The sequence below is a fragment of the Glycine max genome, chromosome 4, assembly GCF_000004515.6.
Source record: "Glycine max cultivar Williams 82 chromosome 4, Glycine_max_v4.0, whole genome shotgun sequence".
Taxonomy (NCBI): Eukaryota; Viridiplantae; Streptophyta; class Magnoliopsida; order Fabales; family Fabaceae; genus Glycine; species Glycine max.
The window spans coordinates 13,576,225-13,595,505 of record NC_016091.4 but is presented as its reverse complement, the minus strand read 5'-3'; the positions used below and the strand labels follow the sequence as shown (position 1 = coordinate 13,595,505).

The 19,281-nt window shown below is 33.0% G+C and overlaps 1 protein-coding gene across 1 annotated transcript; it reads left to right on the top strand.

Annotated features, from left to right (window-relative positions):
* The first annotated feature begins 4,353 nt into the window (after nt 1-4,353).
* On the top strand, nt 4,354-9,165 carry LOC100810923 (monocopper oxidase-like protein SKS1). Its single transcript, XM_003523839.5, has 9 exons — nt 4,354-4,688; nt 5,592-5,701; nt 5,788-6,058; nt 6,162-6,300; nt 6,931-7,297; nt 7,702-8,067; nt 8,152-8,230; nt 8,517-8,716; nt 8,798-9,165. Exons 1-9 carry the CDS (start codon nt 4,548-4,550, stop codon nt 8,901-8,903), a joined length of 1,779 nt encoding a protein of 592 aa, XP_003523887.2. The 5' UTR covers nt 4,354-4,547; the 3' UTR covers nt 8,904-9,165.
* Nucleotides 9,166-19,281: the final 10,116 nt, after the last annotated feature.

The window sequence follows — 19,281 nt, the reverse complement described above, 5'->3', positions numbered from 1 at the left end:
GAAAATATTTGATAAGATTAACTGGTAAACCAGCTAATAAATATCAAATGACGTAAAGTATATATTTAATATTTATAGCATTTGAATTTATTTCTAATAACTTATCATCTTAAAAAGTAGAATAATATATTTTTTTAATTTTGTATTATAAGAAAATGATAAAGATTTGGTGATTTTACTCGTATTACACTATATTTTTTAAATATTACAATAGACTTAATGCAATATGAGAAAGAATTACCCTTCCTTAAATAATAGTTAATTTTTCAAACAATTAAGCATTTAGTATAATATATAAGGAGTGTCAATGTAATATTTTTTTTTCAAATAATTAGAACATCTCTAACACGGGTGCTTACATGAGTTTCTTAAAGTTAGGCAACGTTGCTTCTTGGCCAACAATTTTTTTTGGTTTAAATATATTTGTAGTCCATGTAAGATAGTCCTTTTTTTAATTTATTTTTGTAATTATAGTCCTTACAAGTTTGGGCCTTTTCAATTTTGGTCCTTGTAAAGATATTTTACTCATTTTTAGTTCCTACAAGTTTATATTTTTTAATTTTGATCCTTGTAAGGGCAAACTTATGAGTATGAGGGCTATGAAGAAAAAAAATAGAATCTTAAAGGGACTGAAATTAAAAAAAAATACAAATTTACAAGGACTAAAAATGATAAAAGAATTACAAAAACTAAAATTAAAAAATACCAACTTACATGGAGTAAAATTAAAAAATGAACTTACAAGAACGGAAAATGAAAATGTTAATTTATAGAGACCAAAAATATATTTAATCCAAATTTTTTCTATTGGAACAAATGACTTGAAAATGCCTTACTTAAATGTATGTGTGGGATCACAACATGGTAAAAAAAAAAAAAAACCATAGTCATCCCCACAGTAGAAAGACAACAACACATAGTTGCTTTCCCAAATTCACGATGATACCATAATTTTTTGCCCCAAAATCAATTCTTAATTTTATCCAAACACACTAAACAATCGATATTTGTTCATACCAATTAGCTTTTGTAGGTAATTGTAATGTTACTGCATGTAGAATATTTACTAATTTTATTGATATTAATATTTAAAAAACTAGTTGATATAAGTGTGATTTTTTTCTCTAAATAATTTTTTTTTCATTTACAAATTTTTATCCGTTTTTTAAGAAGAATTTGCCATTCATAATAATGTTGATGTTGATTCAAGCAAAATTATTTCTGATAAAAACATAAAAATAAGAATAAAACATATTTTTTTTCTCATAAATATGAAAATATTTAGAATTTATTTATGTAAAATTTTTAGTATGTTTTTCGTCCTTAAAAAATTAAAATGTATCATTTTTTAACTCAATAAAAGGTTTCAAAATCTAAATCTACGCACATTTCTTTTTTAAATCGATTATATTATATGCATAACCAATTTAAAAAATGTCATATTTACATTGATTATACATATATTCAATACAAGAATAAAATATAGTAAAATTTTTTATAGAGATGAATTTTAAATATTTCTATATTTATAAAAATGAAAAATATATTTTAACCTAAAATAAAGAATAAAAAAGAAATACTATATAAAAAAAGAGAGAAATTAATAATATGGCTACATTTAGATTCTTGAAGTGGGGCCGAAAGTTATGCATGTAGGAATGTGGACCCTTTTTCTCAGAACTGGTAATATCCACAAACGTTAAAAATGGAGCATTGAAGTTGAGAACGTGAGTGGTGGCTGACTTGGCTAACCGTTTCACGCGTACAGTACGTTTTCCAAACGGTCACAGGCAGTAGCCAGTAACAACTCGTGTTCATCACCTCTACCCTGCCATTTTAAAGCAACTTTCTGAATTCATATGTAAATAAAAATCTAGCATGATTAGGTTTTTCTTTCTTTATTCAATATCACATAATATAATTTACAATGATAATTCTATTTGAATAAGGATAATACGCCAAAAATAAGCTCTTATTATAGTTTGATTTTCTTTTCCATATATAAATTTTGAAATGATGTTTTTTTTAAAAAGGAATTAAATATGTATCACCTCAAATAATTTATCTACTTAAAAAACATTATCAGCTTTGAAAACAAATTTTTTATTTTTAATTTCCAATTATATAAATTTTAATTTTTTAAAATTTGTAAAAAAAATTCTATATATTTTTTAAAAAACAATAAATAAAATAAGATAATGCTATGTTTTATTATTAATAATAATTAATAGTCAAACATAGAATATATTTTTTAACAATCATACACTATAAATTTTAAGATAAAATTCAAATTTATTCTTTTATTTTTCTTTTAATACCATACATTACACATAGACATTTTTTTTTTACCCCAAGTGCGCTTCTTATTTTGTTGGGAGATTTTGGACTTTATAGAATGTCGTTTTGCTTAATAATAAAAAGACTTGAACGATTCCTTCCTTGTTTTGTTAAAATTATATATGGGATGGAAATTCCTTAATTGCCGTGTAGCTTAATTAAGATTTCTTAAATGAAGGTGAAATCTTTATTCTTCGAAATGATTATTTAAAAAAAATTAAAATTAGCTACGTGCTGCCGACTTTTTCTATGATAAATTGATGATAAAAAAAATTGTTTATTTATTTGATAATAACTACTAATGAGTATACATATTCAAATAATTATATACGTAGTTATAAATTATAATTTTATGCTCACCAAAAAAATATTATAATTTTACATTTTGAAATCTTTAAATGAATAATTATTGAAAATGTAGAAATAAAAATTAGACAAAAAAATAAAAAAATTCCTATATAATTCAATCCTACATTTATTTTATAATATAAATTCAAGTTCTGACATTTAAAACTGAGACAACTTCTGTACATGTTTTTGTTTATAACGTACTCCTGTATTATTTTATACATTAATTTTTTACATAATTATCTAATAATAATTTATTTGTATGATAAATTTGTTAATTTTTAAAATAATTATTTTAATATAATTCAAATGGTAATTTGTGATGGATGAAAGTGTAAAATAATTTTATTTTGTGATTGTATTATAAGCTTTCATATCCATTTAAATTGATATTTTTATATAATTATCTATATCAAGTTTAAGGAAATTTTCATTTTTTTAATTTTACTTTTAACTGATATTTATTTTTCATTAATATAAACTATAATAATGTATTTAGAAATTAATATTAAAATAAAATTATTTAATGAGAATAAAAAGTCAAGTATTGTTTTTAGGTACAAATTCTGTTTTTTTAAGCAAAGGTGCAAATTCTTACTAGACATTTGTTTCAGAAGCATAAATTTTTTTACTATACACTTACTTTACGGTCTGTGGATCAAAGTTTTTAGCTTTTTGAGTATAATTTTTAACCTGTTGATTCTCTCATAGTTGGATATAAAATTTTAAAATTCATTAGAGAATTTGAATTTTTGTAATCTAGGATTCATTGTTTAGATGTATTTTTGTGAAAAATTTAAAATTTTAAAATTTTAAAACGAAATTTTAAACAACTAAAATTCTGGAATTTCAATTTTCTTTCTCTTCTTACCGTCTTCTTCAAGAAACACAATTCACGAGATTGTACACCATCGATCGAATTTAGACGTAGAGGAACATGTATAACTAGCACACCAATCATATCTTTTTTTTTCATTCATTTTTTTCACCCTCATAATTTTAATTTTTTTATCCAAATATAAAATTTTGAAAATAAAAAGATTTCAATTGAAGTATTTGAAATTCTTAGAATTTTAAATTTCTCCATCCAAACATACTCTTAGTGAATGAAGAAAACATGGAATACTTTTTAAATTTCCAAGATATTAAAAATATTTATTTTTATTTAACATTATTTCTACGCTATCTAAGATAGTTACTCAATGTTTACTTTTTATCTATGAGTAATTCTCTAACTGGATAACGAAAACATTGAATAATTTTTTACTTTTCAAAAGTATTTTTTTTAAGAAAAAAATCCTCCTAATGAATCAATTAAAAGGAAGGACTTTTGTTTTGAGCTGGAAATCGACGCAGAATTTGAAAACGAGAATCCAATTCTTACAAACATGACAAAATTCTGCTGTTTTTTCTCCCTGCCTCTAGTAAAAAAAAGCAAAATAAAAAGTAAAAATCTACTACATAAATTCGACAAATTACTATAAAATAAAAGACTTTTCTAGCATGAAACAATTCTTTAAACGTTAATTTTTTGTACTTTTTTTTTTCAAAAAGAACATCAACAGGTTCAACCAATATGAGGTCAATTGATTTATTAAGGTCCACCCTGTAGTAGCACTAATATTTCAAAAATTGCAATTTATTAATTTTTTATTTATTTCTCTTATTACACGCCATGCTCTACCATTGCAAATAGCCAAATAGCCGTTTCTTCTCCCTCTCTCTCTCTCTCTCTCTTCGATTTTGTGAATCCCAGAAGAAACCTTCACATTCATAAATCATAACACATCTTATTCTTAAACCACAATCATTTTTTCATAGGGTAACGTTTGGTGTTTTTGAGCACACGCTTTTGAAAACCAATGAAGATGGTTCTGTCTGGGTTCTCTGTGCTGCTGCACATTGTTCTGCTCTCAAGACTTTGTTTTGCTGGCGACCCAACTGTTTTCACTGAACTTCGTGTATCCTACACCACTGTTTCACCTCTGGGTGTTCCTCAACAGGTTTTGTTCATCTCTCTGCTCTCTGTCTTTTATTGAAACTGCGTGGTTTTTCATATGGGTCACTCTGCTTCATGCTCAAAATGATAAAAATCAGTTCTTTTCTCAAAAGGGTTCTTCTGGGTTGCTCTTGTTTTCTTTTGTTCTCTCTCTTTCTCTCCGTGAAGCTTTTTTTTCTTTTTTTCTTTTTAAATTTCCGTATCTCTTCAGTTCCTTTTTTTTTTTTTTTTCTTTTCTCTCTCTCTCTCTCTCTGTGTGTGTGTGTGTGTGTGTGTATTGGTATATTAAATGTTAAGAATGCATGTGAAACTAGTATTTGGAATTGGGCTGCTGCTAAGATTGTTTGATATTTTTTTTTAGTTTTGATTTTAGTCGTTTTTTTCTTTCTTGCAAAAGTCCCTTATGTGAAACTAGTTTTGATTTTACTTGGTCAAGTATTTGCACGGTGTGGTCCATGTGAGATTTTTCACACGGTTTTTGAAGCCCCCCTATCCCAATGTTACTTTTCTGTTATTTTGCCATGCAGTTAAATGTACCCAAAGTTTTTCAATTTTTAATTAATTTTCGGTAATTTTATTTAGGATATAATGTGTTTCAAGGTCTTTCATTTTTCGGTCAAAATTTGTTTTAGTTCCTGTACTATATGATTTGTGTTCTTTATATTTGGTGAATTTCGTTCCTTGCCATAACTCCGTCAGTGGGGCTGGAGGTTGATGAGGACGGAATTCACCAGATATCGAAGGTACAAGGACCAAAGTCATCGTTTTAAAGTATCATTACGAGATCAATTTTGACCTGAGGGACCTAAAACACATTTTCTCTTTTATTTGTTTAAGTTGATTTTACTTCAAGTGTAACATGATTTAGATAAGAATTTGGCTGATTCGTTGGAAAATCTGATTGCAGGTCATAGCTATCAACAAGAAGTTTCCAGGACCTGTCATCAATGTTACAACCAATAACCATGTAATTGTGAATGTGTACAATGAATTGGATGAAGGCCTTCTCCTTTCATGGTTGGTTCCAGTTTTACTTTTCACTTTGTTTTTCATCTGCTCATGTATTTGCAATTCAAAAAATTTGTGACTAATGTTTGTGGCAGGTCGGGGGTTCAAATGCGGCGTAACTCGTGGCAAGATGGAGTCCTTGGCACAAATTGTCCAATTCCTCCCAATTGGAATTGGACATATCAGTTCCAAGTCAAGGATCAAATTGGAAGTTTCTTTTACTTCCCTTCTCTTGGTTTCCAAAGAGCCTCTGGTGGCTTTGGTCCCTTTGTTATCAATAATAGGGAAATTATTCAAATTCCTTTTGCACGGCCGGATGGAGAGATTTTCATTATGATTGGTGATTGGTATACTCAGAACCACACGGTTAGTAATTGTCTTATGTTAATTTTTCTTTTGTGAATATAGGAGATGGAATGCATTGTGATAAATTTTTAATTTCTATTACGCATACAATTTGAAAGTGTAGGCCCTTAGAGCAACACTTGATGGTGGAAAAAATCTTGGGATACCAGATGGTGTTCTCATCAATGGGAAAGGGCCTTTCCAGTACAACACTACTCTTGTTCCTGGTGGCATCAATTATGAAACGATTACTGTTGATCCAGGTATTATTATCACCCCTTTTATTCACAGAATAAGCTTTTATATTTTACTCTCTCAAAGGTATCATTAATTCACCAATGAAGCCTTTGTGTGTTATTTCCTCATTCAAGCATATATTTCCAGTTTGCATTTGTCATCTTAATCATTGCCTTTTTTATGTATACTTACTATTGACAGTTTGATGCCTTTCATTGTTTCCGCTGGTTTCTTAAGCAGTTTGTTTAACTAATCCTGTCCTCCGTAACCTAATCTTGTTTTCACTGTCTCAAAGGATCATATGTTAATTTACAGCTCCGTTTCCTGATTTTAATTGCTGTATGATTTCTGTTAGCATGGAAAATGTTTTTTTTTTTTTTTTGTTTTCTTTTTCTTTCTGTTCTGTAGTAGTTGTATTCCTTTTTCTGGAAGATAACTATATTGTAACTACTGATGATTTTTGAGTCTGTTTTCATTAATGATGTTGTATAGCATGGTTATATAGATTGGAACTTACTGGCTTCATTGGTTTCTTATAACCCCATTTCAAGTTATTTTCCCCCTTTTAAATGCTATTATAGTTTTTTCATCTAGTAATTATCTTCCTAGTGGTGAAAAAGTAGAGTATTGACTGGAATTACAAATGTATATGGCAGGCAAGACTTATCGAATTCGTGTCCACAATGTGGGGATCTCAACTTCTTTGAATTTCCGAATTCAAAATCATAATCTATTGTTGGTGGAGACTGAGGGGCATTACACAACTCAAACAAATTTCACCAGTTTTGATATTCATGCTGGCCAGTCATACTCTTTTCTGCTTTCCACTGACCAGAATGCAAGTACAGACTACTATATTGTTGCGAGTGCCAGGTTCGTGAATGAATCATTGTGGGAGAAGGTTACAGGTGTTGCAATTTTACACTATTCAAATTCCAAGGGGCCAGCAACTGGTCCTCTGCCTCCCCCACCTAGTGATTTTTATGACAAGACAGCTTCAATGAACCAAGCAAGAAGTGTCAGGTTTGTTACTCTATTTTATATCATAGAGAATTTTATCAGTAATTGGTGTTCAATGTGGCTTTATGCTTTGAACTTTTTTTCCATTGGTTTATCTTATATACCACATAAAGGAAACATATTCATTTTGTTATATAGCATTCAATCTAAATTAACTGCTTGCTCGTCAAATGGATTCAAAATTGATTATGGTAGTCATTGTCAACAAGCTTCATATATTAGCAAATTTTTCCACTACTAAATTGCCTATTATGAAAGATCATAGAAGCTTGTTAAGTTTAATTCTATTGACTTAATAATTAAATTTAAAGGACAGCCATTTTGGTTTCTAGTATTTTGTTCATTATTTTTTATTATTTCACATATTTGTCTATTATGTACTGAATTTTCCATATGCTGTTGAGCAGGCAAAATACATCTGCTAGTGGTGCTCGTCCTAATCCTCAAGGGTCCTTTCATTATGGCTCCATCAATATAACTGATACTTATGTGTTTAAGGTTACATCCCTGGTGCCAATCAATGGTACAAATCGAGCTACTATTAATGGGATCTCATTTCTCAAGCCTGAGGTTCCATTCCGGCTTGCTGACAAGCATCAATTAAGAGGAACATATAAGCTTGATTTTCCCAGCAAGCCAATGAACAGAACCCCAGTAATTGACAGATCAATGATCAATGCTACATATAAGGGATTCATTGAGATTATATTGCAGAACAATGACTCCTCTATTCAAAACTTTCATCTGGATGGCTACTCCTTTTTTGTAGTTGGGTAAGAACACCTTTTCCTTCCTTTTGATCTTAGAGTACAATGTTGTTTGTGATCACAGTTCATAAATTAATTTCTTGAATTCAGGATGGATTATGGTGATTGGTCAGAAAATTCTAGAGGTTCTTATAACAAGTGGGATGCAATATCTCGCTGCACAACTCAGGTAAGAAATTGTCACTTTCTACAGTGAAGTTGTTTTTGCTTTTTTATTTTTATTTTTATTTTCCATGATAATTTGTTGAATTTTTCCAATGTTCATGGAAGCTAGAAGTTTTGATACCTAAAATTGGTATGAGATTTAGTCAGAAACTAAAAGAATAATTGATTTTCTGTATCTAGCCCATAAGTTGCATTTAGAACTTGTTAAATTTTTGAAGAATTTTTCATATGTTTCGCACATGAAGGCATAAAGAGTGCATTATAAGAAAAGGGTTGTTGCCACTAAACAGGTTTTTCCTGGAGGATGGACAGCTATCCTTATATCGCTTGACAATGTTGGATCATGGAATATGAGAGCAGAAAACCTGGACAGGTGGTACCTAGGTCAAGAAACTTATTTGAAGATCGTCAATCCGGAAGAGAATGGTGACACCGAGATGGCTGCACCAGATAATGTTCTATATTGTGGTCCCCTCAAGAGCTTGCAGAAGTACATCATATTTCTCATGCTGCATTGACACTGTTTTAGTCCTTTTTGTCTTCTCTCCTTAAACTTTGATTTTACCTGCAGGACGCATTCTACTTTTTCTGCAGCTTCTACTTTGGGACATAGCTTGGACCTTTTCACAGTGCTCCTGGGACTTTTTGCTATGATTTTTCTCTTCCTAGCTAGATAAGCTTCTGTTCGGCTTGGCATTTTATAGTTCCCAAAAATGTAGTTATTGGATTAGTAGAAAGGTGGATTACTATAACTTCTTTGTCTGTTTAGATGCCTATTCACCAAAAGCTCATTTAAGGGCTACTTGGGTTTGGTAAGTTTTAAATCATGGTATACAAATTATGGGTTACTCAAATTGAGCGAATCCATACATGTATTGTACCCAAATTTGGGTGCATCCTTTGTTAGAAATGAAAATTGCTCAAAGGAATGCGGTTTCACATATGCATTTTAATTGCTCAAAGAGAGTTATTTTATTGTAGAAATTGGTTTAATTAATGTGATTTCACAATTACGTTTTAATTATCTCTTTTTGAGTGCAAGAATCATCTAACACAAGGTTGTTCCAGCTTAATTAATGATTTGAAGTTTAAGTCGTGTAGTTTTGTTACACTTGGTTTTCGAGGCCAAAGTAACCTCCCCAGAGAGAATAGACGAGAGCGAGAGATAGAGAGAATAGAGGAAATGTTTCTTTTCTTCCTTTTTATTCACAGAGGCTTTTATTACATTTATAGTTGCTACTCCACAGGTATAACAGAAAGCTAACAGATTCAACAATATCCTAATGATATTCCTTTATTAAACTTCTTCTAGAAGATACTATGCTAGTGCTGTGCCCCCTACGTACATGCATGCGTGCATGATTTGCTATTCACTATGAATGGGAGTGTTGCTTTGCTTCTTAGGCCTTACTGTTAGCAGCTCCTTACCGTTGTTCATATCATTCCCGTGGGCTTCAAACACCACCTTGTCCTCAAGGTGATGAAGGAAACGACCGTAGTACTGTTTGCCTAACTTGAAATAAGTTGCGCTGACGGCGGTTCCGACAACAAATTCGGCATTGGTGATGGTGCATGCGGTTGAACTGACTCTAACGTGGAACTATTATCCTCTGTGATCAGTAGGAACAAGGACGACGCACATTTGTGACCCTGAGAAAACTTCTCGTCACACTGGAAGCATAATTCCCTTTCCCGGCGAACTGCGAGCTCTTCTGGTGTGAGCTGTTTGAAGGGAATGGACGATGATGTGCGCACTGGTGTTGGCAAAAGAGGTGGTGTGGAGTTGGCTGATGATGAGTGTGTGGTCATGGTTCTCGTAGTGGTTGACGGTGAGTGATTTGATGAAGGACGGTGAGCATCCAGGATCTTCTCTTCCTGGAGACGAGCATACGAGACTTCCTGGGCTAGCGAAATTGGCTGGAGGACTTGCACCTCCCGGCGAATGGCTGGGCTCAACCCCGAAATGAAGCAACTCAGCACAAACGGTGTTGGAAGGCCCACTATACGATTCGCCAGAGACTCGAATTCGGACAAATAAGCGCTTACCGACGAACGTTGCTGAAGCTTGCACAACAAACCTGTGGGATCCTCATATGTAGACGAAGCAAAATGAGAGTGCATTGCATGGAGAAACGCTGACCACGAGGAGAGTTGTGCATTGCGGTGCATCCATTGGAACCATGCAAGAGCTGACCCTTCCATGTAGAACGAAGTTATTGTCAAGCGTTCCTGATCCGGCGTGGAGTGATACTCAAAAAATTGCGTGATCTTGAAGGTCCAGCCAGTTGGATCGAAGCCGTCAAATCGAGACACATCGAGCTTCATACGATGCACTGGACTGTACGACGACGGCAGTTGTCCCACCGACGAAGACGGCGGCATTTGCGGCGGTTGCTGGTTCGCTTCGAGTTGTGACGTACGATGAAGAAGATCATCAATCTTTGAATTCATGGCAAGCTGAAAAGCTGTGAGTTTTGCAATTGCGTCTTCTAGGCGATCTGAAGACACCTTAGAGCGAGTGGCGTCCGTCATTGTTGTGCAATGAAAGCACCAATGTTACACTTGGTTTTCGAGGCCCAAGTAACCTCCCTAGAGAGAATAGACGAGAGCGAGAGATAGAGAGAATAGAGGAAATGCTTCTTTTCTTCCTTTTTATTCACAGAGACTTTTCTTACATTTATAGTTGCTACTCCACAGGTATAACAGAAAGCTAACAGATTCAACAATATCCTAATGATATTCCTTTATTAAACTTCTTCTAGAAGATACTATGCTAGTGTTGTGCCCCCTAGTTGCTACTCCACAGGTATAACAGAAAGCTAACAGATTCAACAATATCCTATGATATTTCTTTATTAAACTTCTTCTAGAAGATACTATGCTAGTGTTGTGCTCCCTACTACATGCATGCGAGCATGATTTGTTATTCACTATGAATGGGAGTGTTGATTTGCTTCTTGGGCCTTACTGTTAGCAGCTCCTTACCGCTATTCGTATCAAGTTTCTTTAAATATTCAAAAGTCGCACCAAAAATATTTCTTGAACATGTTTGATTGACATTAATGATTTAAAAAAATAAAGAATTAAAAAAATAATAGTTGAAAAAATGTGGACGAACATGTTTGATTGGCATTAATGATTTAAAAAAAAATAAAGAATTTAAAAAGATAACAGTTGAAGATATATGGAAAAATAGAGTGGGAAATAGGTAGTAGTTATTGTATAAGATAGCTTTCATATATTTTGAAAAGCTTGTGAATGTTGTGTGATAAGTTTATGTTGTTGTGAATATATATATATATATATATATTTAAAAAAAAACTCGAATTAACTTTGAAAATGCGATATTATTAAGTTTATTTTTACGAAAATAATTTGTGTTACCTTGAAACAAATCCAATTTAAGTATATGTTATTTTGATGAAATATGAAATGAAAGTAGCAATACTTTATTTTTTTTTTATAGAAAATTAAGGTCGGAGTGCATTAAAAATCACGTTAGGGATACAATAGTAACATTTTTTCAACGTAAGTTTTTCATTTTTATTTTTTAATCAATGTCCTGACAATTTGATTTTGTCAGCATTCTTCTTTAAAAAATGTTCCGTAAAAGGAAATTATTCAAATCGAACGTTTTCAAACAAATTAAGAGATTAAGTTGGAATTCTAATATAATATGGAAATAATTCAAGTAGTAACGTTCCCACTTTATGATTCTCTTTTATTTTAGTTTTTATTCTATCCATTTATGAATATTAATTAAAATGGCTTGAATTTAAGATCGATGGGCATTTTTCCCTATTGACAATGGCCAAGGTTAGATGATTTAGTCAGTAGTTGACATTTTCCCTATTTTAGGGATCCAAGATCAAGGAGGAGTGAAAACACGTAATATCCACAATAAGAAATTAGATAGTTATAGTAACTTTTATATCTTAGGATTTTTTTTAAAGAGGATTTGGAAAGGGCAATTATTAAACATACATCCCATACTTATTAAATGGTTTAAATAACTTTTTTTTCTTCTATAAAATAAGATTTCTTTTTATTTTAGTCCTTTAAACTTTTTTCTTTTTTGATTTTAGTTCACTAAAGTTTATTTTTTTAATATTTTTAGTCTCTGCTATCAAGTAATAATATTAATTGATGATATATCGATGAGGTTGATAATCCATTGATTTGTCAATCATAAAAAAGTTTGATAGGACAATCATATGTTTTTGTTTTAAATTGTGTTTTAAAATTCCACATCAACTAAACTAATGTAACTAATAATTTTAAACATCTATGTTTGAGAAGACATTTTAGTTAATTTTTAGTTTTTTTATTAGCTGAAAAACTTATTTAACATTTTAGTAAACAAGTTTTTTAATAGCTTCTAGTATTTTTTGAGACACTATTTGAAGTAATATTTTTTAAAATATTAGCTTCTAGTTTTTTTATATTTTCTTTCATTTTATCCTCAATATATTTATCTAATTTCCTTGTTACCCTTTTTAAATAAATTATGATTTTATTATTTTTTCTGTTATTTTACACTTTTGAACTACTTCAATAGTTAATTTTACCAAAAACTTATAATTTAATACATTAGTTTTTCATATTCCAACTATATTTTTAGTTAGTATTGTCAAATATAATCATAGGATTTAAAAAAATAGTTTACAAAAGAAAAATTACGCATGTCTACCATGTCAAACTCCTTAATAAATTAGGTGACAAATCAATGAATTGCAATCGTTGTTGTTACATCATCATTAAAGTATTACTTGACAACAAATACTAAAAAAATAAAAATAAAAGACTTAAATATGTTTTTGGACCCTCAAATCTGGTCATTGTGGTTTTTGGTCTTTTGAATTTAAATTTACTTTTTTAGGTTCATCAATTTAAAAAATTGTTCCTTTTAGTCCTTCTTTGATGAATTTTGGCATTTTAAGTTGCATAATTTGTGTTACTTTTTAATCATGGGAAGGACTAGAAAAACATTTTAAAAATGATGGACTAAAAAAAAAAATCAAATTTAAAGGACTAAAATAAAAAAGTCCTATTTTATATGTCTCTTTACAGGACTAAATCAAAACAAAATTCCATATTTAATCTTTAGAGGAACAAAAATAACTATTTATTTTTTAACCTAAATTTGAAAAAGAATTTTTTTTCTTAGTAATCGGTATATATGTCTCTTTAGAGGACTAAAATTTAAATAAAAATCTTTAAAGCACTAAAATATAAAATCTTCTATTTTATAACTAGGATCAAAAGATTATTTAAGTCTTATTTAATATTTAACATTTTTATTTTCTATTTTTTGTTATTAAATTTATTTAAATATTTTCACCCCTTACTTAATTTTAAGTTACGTGGGAAAAAAGGTTGATTTTATTAAGGGGATTGCTATTTTCAGTCCGTTTAACTAAGTTCACTCCCAATCTTTCAATGAGTTTTTTTTTTCTAAGGTTACCCCTGATAGAAATTTGTTTTCGTCGGTTGAGATAATAACAAAAATACATTTTGTTGTGCATTCATTCCAAATATACAATCATAATAATGAAAACATATTTTTATTATGTATTTTGAATTATAATAATTCTTTTTTCTTTTATCCATGACCAATATCAATATTAACAATATTAGCAATATCGATTCTCAATATTAACACTCCTTTAAGAATTATGTAAAGTTATATCAACACAAATACTAATATGAAAATCTATAAAATATAAGTATAAAACGTGAAAACGTACAAGATAAATAAGTATGAAGTGCTTGATCGTGTTAGTCTCAATGTCTCCTATGTGATGTGATAGTCATAAGTTCCTATAGGATCTATACCATACGGGTATTCGACTAGTTCGAATACCTACATTACCCCTAACACCTTCAAGACATTGAAGCACACCTCACGCATGCACTCAGCCTAGCCAAATAGTCGAATACTTAACCATGTGAATGTTTTGGTGGCAACAAGTACTCGCATACTTGGCCTAGCTTAGTACCCGAGTATTTAAATCCTTGGCATATCTTAGAACAACTGAGCACTTGCGTGCTCGGCCTAGTTGAGTACCCGAGTACCCAATCCCTCGACATATTCTACCCACTAGAATGCTCTCGTACTCGGCCTGACCGAGTACCTGAGCACCCAACCCTTTGGACACACTCCGGTGACCACATTAAGGGTACTCGCATATTCGGCCCAACCGAATACCCTCTAGTACTTAGTACTCTCAAGAGAGAACTCGGGTGTTTGGCATGATCAAATACCTAGTACTATCATCCTACTTATGGTTGCTTAGAGGAAAGAATTACCAGATCAATTGATAAATAATCATTTGGAACAAATTCAACATCTTAATGATAGTTATATACATATTACCTAAAAAGGTAATCATGGGAAAAGGCCCATAGGTTCAAGGCCCATTAAGGTGAGTATAAATAGTTATGCGAATATTAAGGTAGACCATTATTGATTCTCATTTATTTCCCTCATTTATTGCTCTCGACAGAGACCTTACTTGAGCATTGGAATATCTTTTGTAGGTACCCCAACCTTTAGCCTACCAAGTACTATTTGGAGAAGAAGGTAGATCACCCAAAGGATGTGAGTAAGGAAGAAAGTTACCTATCTACCCTTGTGCAAGTACATTTGGCGCCCACCCTGGGGCCTAGGTAAAATTTCCTTACGACCCCAAGGAGAGTATGGTAGCTACTACCTGTTCTATGGCAGAAACACAACTGTCATGATAACTGGCAACCGCACAACCCCAACCTGTTCGAGTTCCTTCCCCTAATTTGAGTGAAGATCATGGAGACACTATTCGAGTTCTAAGAGAAGAAATTATGAATATGTAGAGAAGAATGTTGAGGACATAGTAACATTGCAATAAGAAAATGCCGAGCTAAGAGGACAACATCAGTCAGAACACCCACCTAAGACAGATATCCCTCAACCGTGCTACCCTTAATGTGGAAAAAAGTTACTTTGGATAAGTATGACAACACCAATGACTTGGATGAGCACATTGACATTTATGTTGTGCAAGTCAGAGTATGAGGGCTTCATACTCCGCTTGATTATTGGAGGCTATGAAACCGAATCTGAGGGATTGCTGCAACATCACCTGGTGGGTCTGTCTAATATGACCTTAGCTTCACACCCCTTTCGATTAGAGAACAAGCCGAGTATGTAATCAGAGAACTGCACAAAGGAATTTGTGGAGTGCATTTAGGTAGTTGAACGATGGCAACCCGTGTGTTCAGAGCCAGATATTACTGGTCAACTTTAAGAATCAACTCTGCTGAATGTGTGAAAAGATGCATTCAGTGTCAAAAGCATGGTAACCTCATTCACAAACCTGCCAACAAGCTGCACACTCTTGCTTCCCCTTGGTCTTTCGCTATATAGGGCATGGATTTACTTGGACCATTCCTTCTGGTCAAAGGGCAATGCAAATATCTACTGGTCACAATTGACTATTTTACAAAGTGGATGGAAATAAAACCTTTAACTATTATCTCAGCCCTTAATGTACAAAAGTTCTTATGGAAGAACATAATCACGAGTTTCGGCATCTTGCACACAGTCATAACTGGCAATGACCTTCAGTTTACAAATAAAAAGTTGAATGATTTTATGAAAGCATTGGGGATCAACCACCGAGTCACATCGGTAGAACACCCCCAAACCAACGGATAGGTAAAAGTAGCCAACAAAGTCATTTTAGTAGAGCTAAAAATGAAACTCAATCTAGCCAAGGGAAAATGGTCCGATAAGCTATTAGAAGTTCTATAGGGAATTTGGTGTACACCACAATCCATAACCAATGAAACTCCATTTTGACTGACTTATGATACAGATGCATTAATTCCAATAGAAACTGGAGAGCCCTCATTTCGAAAACTGCATTATGATAACACTATAAATATGAACACTTTAAAAAATGAACTTCATTTCATTGATGAGCTCCGAAATCAGACAAAAATAATGGCAGAAGCATGTAAGAAAAGGATGGTAAGAAGTTTCAATTCAAAGATGAAATCTAGAGAGTTCTTGAAAGGAGATCTAGTATGGAGAGTGCAAAGTGATGCAAGAAAAGACTCCAAGGAAGACAAATTCATAGCCAATTAGGCCAACACTTTCAGTATTCGGCAAAACCTAAAAAAATGGAGCTTACAAGATAGAAGAGTTATCCGGCAAGCTTATACCACAAACTTGGAATTCTACTCATCTTAAGTTTTATTACAGTTAAGAGCAATGTATTCAAAGGTGTACTCTTTTTCCTTACTTTGCTTTTTTCCCTATAAGAATGTGAAAGGGTTTTTTCCGAGAAGGTTTTAACGAGACACCCCTTCAATTAATGAATATGAATCCTTTTTCCACATATTTGCGAACCTTCAATTGTTACCAGGTTTCCCTCCCAAATACCCCTATTCAACTAAGGACATACTTCAATTGTTATAAGGTTTCCCTCCCGAATACCTCTATTCGGCTATGGATGTACCTTCAATTGTTACAAGGTTTCCCTCCCGAATACCCCTATTCGGCTAAGGACATACAATCAATTGTTACAAGGTTTCCCTCCCTAATACCCTTATTCGGTTAAGGATGCACATTCGATCATTACAAGGTTTCCCTCTCGAATACCCCTATTCGGTTAAGGAGGCACCTCCAATTGAAGCAAGGCTTCTTCCTCGAGCACGCTTACTCAGCAAAATGATATACCTTTAGCTAAGGTAAGGCTTGTATTCACAAGTTACTACGGTAACATCAAAATTCAAGGCATTAAACTAAATAAAGGTAATAAAATTATAGTAATAGGGGAACAAAAACCAACTGCTTTCATTAACAAAGAAAAAACATACAAAACAAAGCCATATCGACTAAAATAAACGACACTATTGGTCGGCCATTACAAAAACTAGTTAAAGGATAAGACCATCAATTATTGGTCACTTCATCTTCATCATTTGCCCTAGCACCACCCTCGTTGACGTTAGCATTGGTCATTTGGGTTTCAACAAGAGTCGGTGGTCGGCTAGTCCAAGGAGTCTTTTTTGGGATGTATTGAATAAACATTAAAGTCCTTTCATGAACATCCATAAGGAGTGGAATCTTGAAGGGCCGCCCACCCATTTAGATGAAGTTGGGAGGGAGTGACATTAAGGACATGAAGCATGCTCATGGTAAAATCATCAAAGGGTGTTTTTATGAGCAGATTAGGAAAAATGCAATTATACACCTAAAAATAATGCCTCAATGAAGACACCACAACAGTGTTGTCGACACTCAACCCATAATTCTGCGTCAGGTTCTCTTTATCCAAAAAGACCCAATTTGGATCGGGCTAAAGTTGTTGTTCATAAAAGGACAAACACAAAAATAGTTGATGAAGTGCAGAATGCTCAACTTATCAGAATATCAGGAGTAATATGCTCCGACCTTGCCGTCTACACATGAATAACTAGGGAGGGTTATCAGAAGAGGCTTCTCCTTATTAGCAACAGGTTGGCATTTTCGGTGCAGCATATGCTTGGCATTATCGCTACAAGATGCTTCCGCATCAACCCTCTTGAAAGAACAGTCTTGGCGAACTCATCAACTACCTCTTTGGAGCTAGACCGAACCTCGTCTTTGTCGTCCCAAGTGACGGAAGAACCAACATACATTGAAAAATTGGATGAAGGACTCGAGGTAGCCTAACTAGAGGACGACACCATCACTACCACTTGATCTAACCGATCACTAGACACTTCCAGACCCCCTCAAGCGTCGGTCACATCATCGGCATTCATACTCAAAAGTAGAATGTACTTGGAAAATCCTTGAGGGAAAAGAGCTAGTATTCGACACAGACCAAAATGAACTCTTGTAAATATAAGATTTACGCGAGGGAGGATGCCTTTCTTATAACCAAGGCCCATAACGATTGATCAAGGCTCAAACCACCTCAATCGTTTGATATTTTGGTGTTAAGGAAGACCAAACGAAACACATCTTAAAAGCATGCAACGGTTACTTCAAACCTTAATCGTTATAATTCACATTTAAAAACAACATTCGTGGCAAAAAAACCCAAGCAGAAAACGTTTCAACTCCCTGGTGTAAAAAGCCTTCATCGGTCACTACATTCCATGAGGTTTTGGGGGCCTGTATACTGTACGGGTATTTGGCTAGTCCGAATACCCACATATACCCCTAACACCTTCAAGACACTAAAGCACACCTTGCATACGTACTTGGCCTAGCCGAATTGCTGAATACCTAAGCCCTGGTGAATGTTTTGATGGCAACAAGTACTTGCATACTTGGCCTAGCCTAGTACCAGAGTATTTAAACCCTTGGCATATCTAAAAAAAAGCGAGCACTTGCATACTCATCCTAGCCAAGTACCCAAGGACATATTCCAGCGCACACAAGTACTCATTTGAGTACCCAATCCTTCAACATATTCTACCCACTAGAACGCTTGCGTACTCGACCTAGCTGAGTACCCGAGCACTCAACCCTTTGGACACACTCCAGTGACCACCATAAGGGTACTTCCATATTCGGCCCAATTGAATACCCTTGAGTACTCACTACACTTAAGAGAGAACTCAGGTATTCGAATGACATAATATCGAATAGTCTCATCCTACTTATAGTTGCTTAGAGAAAAGACTTACTAGATCAATCAATAAATAATCATTAAGGATGAATTCTATGTCTTAATGATAATTATAGACATATTACCTATAGAGGTAATCTTAGGAAAAGGCTCACTAAGGTGAGTCTAAATATCTATGCGAATATCAAGGTAGACCACTGTTGATTCTCCTTTATTATCCTCATTTATTACTCTCAACCTAGACCTTACTTGAATGTCAGAATCCCTTTTACAGGTATCCCACCCTTTGGCCTTTCGAGTACTATTTGGAGATAAAGAAAGATCACCCAAAGAACGTGAGAAAGAAAGAAAATTACCTATCTACCCCTGTACAGGTACAAGATCCATCCTCAAATGAAGAAGTTGCTCCATATTCTACACTATCCTCTCAAACAACACTAAAAAATAA